The sequence below is a fragment of the Gavialis gangeticus genome, unplaced genomic scaffold, assembly GCF_001723915.1.
Source record: "Gavialis gangeticus isolate Ggan-Ray unplaced genomic scaffold, GavGan_comp1, whole genome shotgun sequence".
In the NCBI taxonomy this organism is placed as follows: Eukaryota; Metazoa; Chordata; order Crocodylia; family Gavialidae; genus Gavialis; species Gavialis gangeticus.
In genome coordinates this window covers 15,455,161-15,459,655 of record NW_017729008.1, presented here as the reverse complement: position 1 = coordinate 15,459,655, position 4,495 = coordinate 15,455,161, and the positions used below count along the sequence as shown (strand labels likewise).

The following is a 4,495-nucleotide window of genomic DNA, read 5'->3' as shown; positions in this document are numbered from 1 at the left end:
GGGCCTGGCAGCAGGGTCCAGGGACTGCTCCCTGCTTGTTTCCCTGTAACATTTTAGTCTCTGCATTACAAGACACAGAGAATCGTGAAAGGGTCCAGAGAAGGGCCAGAAGGATGATTAAAGGTCTGGAGGACAAACCTTATGAGGAAAGACTACGGGATCTGGGACTGTTCAGCCTGGAGAAGAGAAGACTTGGGGCGGGTGGGGGGGGGGGCGGGAAATTGGTGGCCGTCTATAAGTATGTAAGGGGCGAATATCGGGAGGTGGGAGTAAAACTGCCCACTAGGGCGCCCGGGGGCAGGTCGCGGAGCAGCGGCCAGACCCTGTGGGAGGACGGACGCAGGGAAGAACTTCTTAGCGGTGCGGGTGACCGGACCCGGGGACAGACCCTCCTTCCCCGGGAGGCGCTGCAGTCCGCAGCCCCGGGAGTCTCCAGGTTCTCCTGCTTTCTTTCAACTGCTCCGTTTTGGAGGCGGATTTCTGTATCAGCGCGGCCTCCTCGCGGCGGGGCCCGGAGGTGCCGGCAGGAGACAAGCCGGAGCCTGCGCTTGGCACCTCCTCGCACTCAGGGGCGCCCTTCACAGGCCTACTACTCCGCAAGGCTGCCGGGGCGGGGCGGGGCGGGGCGGGCAGCGCCCGGACACGTGTCGGCGCCGCGCTGCACCAAGCCGGCTGGGAAGGCCCGGGCCACCGCCCCCTGCTCTGGGTAAGCGCCGCCCTCGCCTGGCCCCTCGCCATGTGGCTGCCGCGGCTCGCAGGTCTCCTGGGGCCCGTACTCCGCAAGGTGAAATGCTCTAGAGCCCGAGCCGGCCCGGCCCTGCCTGTCGCCGACGGCCCGGGAGGAGGCCGCTCCCCTCCCCGCCTCCCTCAGTTGCTTGCGGGGCGGCGGTGACGCCGGCTGCTCGGAGCGCGCCTGGCACGAGGTAGGGGCGCCGCGGGGAGACGGGGCCTGGCTGCTTCGGTCTCCCGTGGCGGCCCCGGGTCCTGCTGCTGCTGCTGCCCCCGCCGCCCCGATCGCCGTGGCCTGTTCCCTGGAAAATGGCTGGAGGAGGCGGCTGCTTCCTTGCCGCCCAGCAAGGCCGGGCGCGTCGCCGTCTGAACTAACGCGCTCTTCACGTGCTGCCCCTTAGGGGATCCCCTGCTTGACCCGGGCCTTTTCCAGGTGTTGCCTTCTGCTTGGCTGCTCTGAGATGGTGGGGTGGGGGGATTAACTGTGTCAGGGCTTATACCCAAGTGGTTCCCAGTCTGTGGTAGGGTACCGCCAGTCACAGACGACTGGTGCCACCTCAGTCAGGGGGGCACGTGCCCCTCCCAGCAACCAGTCGGAGACTGGGGTGGGGCTGCGGCTCTCCCAGTAGTGGCTGCGGTGCTTCATCCTTCGCTTGTGGGGGGGCACCTGCGCTTCTGCCTGCCCTCACTGCCCGTTGCCTAAGCAGGGAGCGTAGCCTGTGAGGGGGTGCACGTGCAGCCCTGTGTACCCCCTATGCGTCGCCACTGCTGCCAGTGGTACTCAGACAGCCTGTCAGTGGTACACGTTAGCAGATTTATTATCGTTACTTTATATGACAAAAATTTGCTGGTGGGACTTAAGGCTGTATCATTTTAAATTGGTGTCAGAACCCGGTTTTAATCCCCCATCTCTACTGTAATGGCACCTTTTAGGGCCCTGCTACATCTTCAAATTAAAACTGGATAGAAACCAGCTATGCAGTTGTTGCACATTTTCAAGCACTAACGGTGTCTTTACACATGCTTTGGGGGGAGGAGGGGTGTTATAATTAGAGTGGCTCTTGGGAGCCTTTCTAATTAAAACACCCACAGTGTCTCATGTATTCAGCAACTGCTTTCAAACGGCCGTGGGGGCGCTTTAACTAAAGCTTGTTGAACAAGCCTTAATTGAAGCACCATTTTGAAACACGGGGATGCTGAATACACGTGTTGCCGAGGCATTGGAGCAGGTGTCAGGCACCTGTAGGTACCCTAACTTTATAGATGGTTATATCTTTTTATAATTGGATTGTCATTTTTATCATGTGATAAGTATTTTGCATGTGTGCAAGGTCTAAACTTATTGCATGATTAACCAGTTCATTGCAAAATATATGTAATGTATAGCAGAGGCCTTAGAAAACCATAAGGCATTAATATTTTCATTTCCTTTGTCAGGCTTCCCAATGGATTGTAACCCTGCCAGGTTTTAGTGTACAGTAAATAATTTGCGCAACATCACTGTCCCCCAAAGGGCGTGTGAAGGATCAGAGTCAATGTGTGTCTTCTCTATTTCCACATGAGTACCATATAGTTGGTGCTGCATGGGTTTGGGGTGTGAAGGTAAAGAGAGCTGCTCTGGAATTGTTTCTGGTGGTTATACATTTATAAAGCCTTGTTTTTTTTTTTAAATAAAGTTTAAATAGAGATTATTTCCTTTCTGTTATAGGTTATTTCCCAGCACTTTGAGTTATTTCATTTTTTTAAAGTTCTTAGTTCAAGCTCTTCCAAATGCTGGTGATGCAGTTTTTTCTCTGCTTTACAGTTAAGCTAATCAAATCAGTCTGGTTGGTTGTTTTTACAGCCACATTTATATTTGCAGCTAACAAAATTTTTGAAATCTAATTAGTAAGAAACGAGTAGTGGCTGCATAAGTAGACTGCTATTCTAGAGTTTATGGAACACTTATATATGGTTTCAACGCAGCTAACAATTCAGCGTGACCAGATATAACCAGTAATGAGTCTTTTTTAAACTATGAATTATTAAAATGTCCAGTATGAGAGATTATCTAGTAGCTGGGAGAGTGAAACAGGATAATGCAGGCAGATCAAAGGTTATTGCTTTGAGCCCTGATTGAGCTCCTTCTTGGGAGAAAATTTATTTTAGTTTTCCAATTAAAAAAACCTGCCTGCAAGTAGGTGGGTTGATGTTGGAAAGGAAAGGATGTAATTATGGGCATCTTGGTCTGCTTTGGCACCTTTCATGAACTTTATGACAGAAATCCCTTAAGGAAAAAATTTTAAAACAAATTACACCTTCTGCCTGAAATTAGCTTTACTATATAGTAGCAGCTGGTCACCTGCTACTGACTTTGCAATTCATTCAAAGGTTATTTTTTACAGATGATAGTCAGGCCAGTACAATTCCATGACACCCTAATTAGGTAGTATATATACAGTATAATGTTCCCCCCCAACCTTCCTTTCCTTAACTACGTATATCTGGCTTTTCCGAACTGCTGCAGCTATTGATTTCTTTAGGTTTCATGATGTTCAACTATAGCTATAGGAGTTATTAGTATTATTTTTATGATTGGGGAAAGGGAGTTTATAGGTTTCATAAATTCTGTGCCACTAATTCAGAGTCGCATTGTTTCTTTTGTGGGAATGTTTCCCAAAAAGGCTAGGAATAGCTGTTTCAGATCATGGAGTTTCTATAGAATCACTGCAGCCCAAGAGACTTTGGGGACATCCCACAAGTCCTGAGACCTCTAAAGGGTTGGAGTACTTGTGACTTGTTTATCCTTTTGGGTATTTTTTAATGTTGACTTCAGACAACTTTCCTGTCTTCTTTTCTAGCTCCTGAAATTCTGTCTTTGCTGATCCAGAGGTGGACCTTGAAGCAGCCAGTGCAGAGGATCTGCATTTCATTCCTTAACCGTGAGTAGTTATAGTTTTCTCTGTAGAGATTTTTTTCATAAACTTCTGCTTGTCCCTCTCCTCTCAAGGACTCTTTACCTTGCTTTGGCAGAAGAATCCTAGTCATGCTGTTCTTTACAGCTCTATTTGGAGATTGTTCTTTTAAGAATAAAGAGCAAGAGTTTTTCGAGAATAAAATTATTGTTGGATTGGACAGTGAACCATTATGCCTGAATTATTGATATACCAAGGATGAAATGTTGGAGAAATAAGGATAGAACAGATGACACCAAGATGTGGGGAGAGTTAGGCACGCTCGAAAGGAGAGGGAGGCTGCAATTAGATTTAGACAGACTACAGAAATGGGCAGATGGTAATAGGATGGGCTTCAAAGTAGATAAATGCACGGTGCTGCACCTGGGGAGAAGGAATCCACAGCATACATACAAGCTGAGGAGCTCCCCCCTTCAGAGCACAGAGGCGGAAAGGGATCTTGGAGTCATTATTGACTCCAAGATGAACATGAGCCACCAATGCCAGACTGCAGCCAGCAAAGCCAGCCGCACCTTGTTGTGCATCCATAGATGCATCTCAAGCCGGTCCAGAGAGGTGATACTCCTTCCCTATGTGACATTGGTCCGGCCTCAACTGGAATACTGCATCCAGTTCTGGGCACCGCACTTTATGAAGTATGTGGCCTGCCTTGAGAGGGTTCAGAGGAGGGCCACCTGCTTGGTTGGAAGGCAACAGGGCAGGCCCTATGAGGAGAGGCTGAGGGACCTGAACCTATTCAGCCTCAGCAAATGGAGCCTGAGGGGGGATTTGGTGGCTGCCTAAAACTCGTTAGGGGAGATCAGCAGCAAATA

At 49.7% G+C, this 4,495-nt stretch overlaps 1 protein-coding gene across 5 annotated transcripts in view; it reads left to right on the top strand.

Annotated features, from left to right (window-relative positions):
- Positions 1 to 635: 635 nt before the first annotated feature.
- PUS7 (pseudouridylate synthase 7 (putative)) overlaps positions 636 to 4,495 on the top strand; it is a 44,915-nt gene continuing 41,055 nt past the window's right edge. For 3 of the 5 annotated variants that reach the window (XM_019509431.1, XM_019509432.1, XM_019509429.1), the window contains exons 1-3: positions 689 to 706; positions 2,167 to 2,331; positions 3,570 to 3,650. In XM_019509431.1, coding sequence (XP_019364976.1) covers positions 2,313 to 2,331; positions 3,570 to 3,650 — 100 coding nt within the window. In that variant the 5' untranslated portion in view covers positions 689 to 706; positions 2,167 to 2,312. Of the gene's footprint in view, positions 707 to 1,069; positions 1,163 to 2,166; positions 2,332 to 3,569; positions 3,651 to 4,495 lie in introns of those variants that run through there. The other 2 variants (XM_019509430.1, XM_019509434.1) reach the window with 2 other exon arrangements.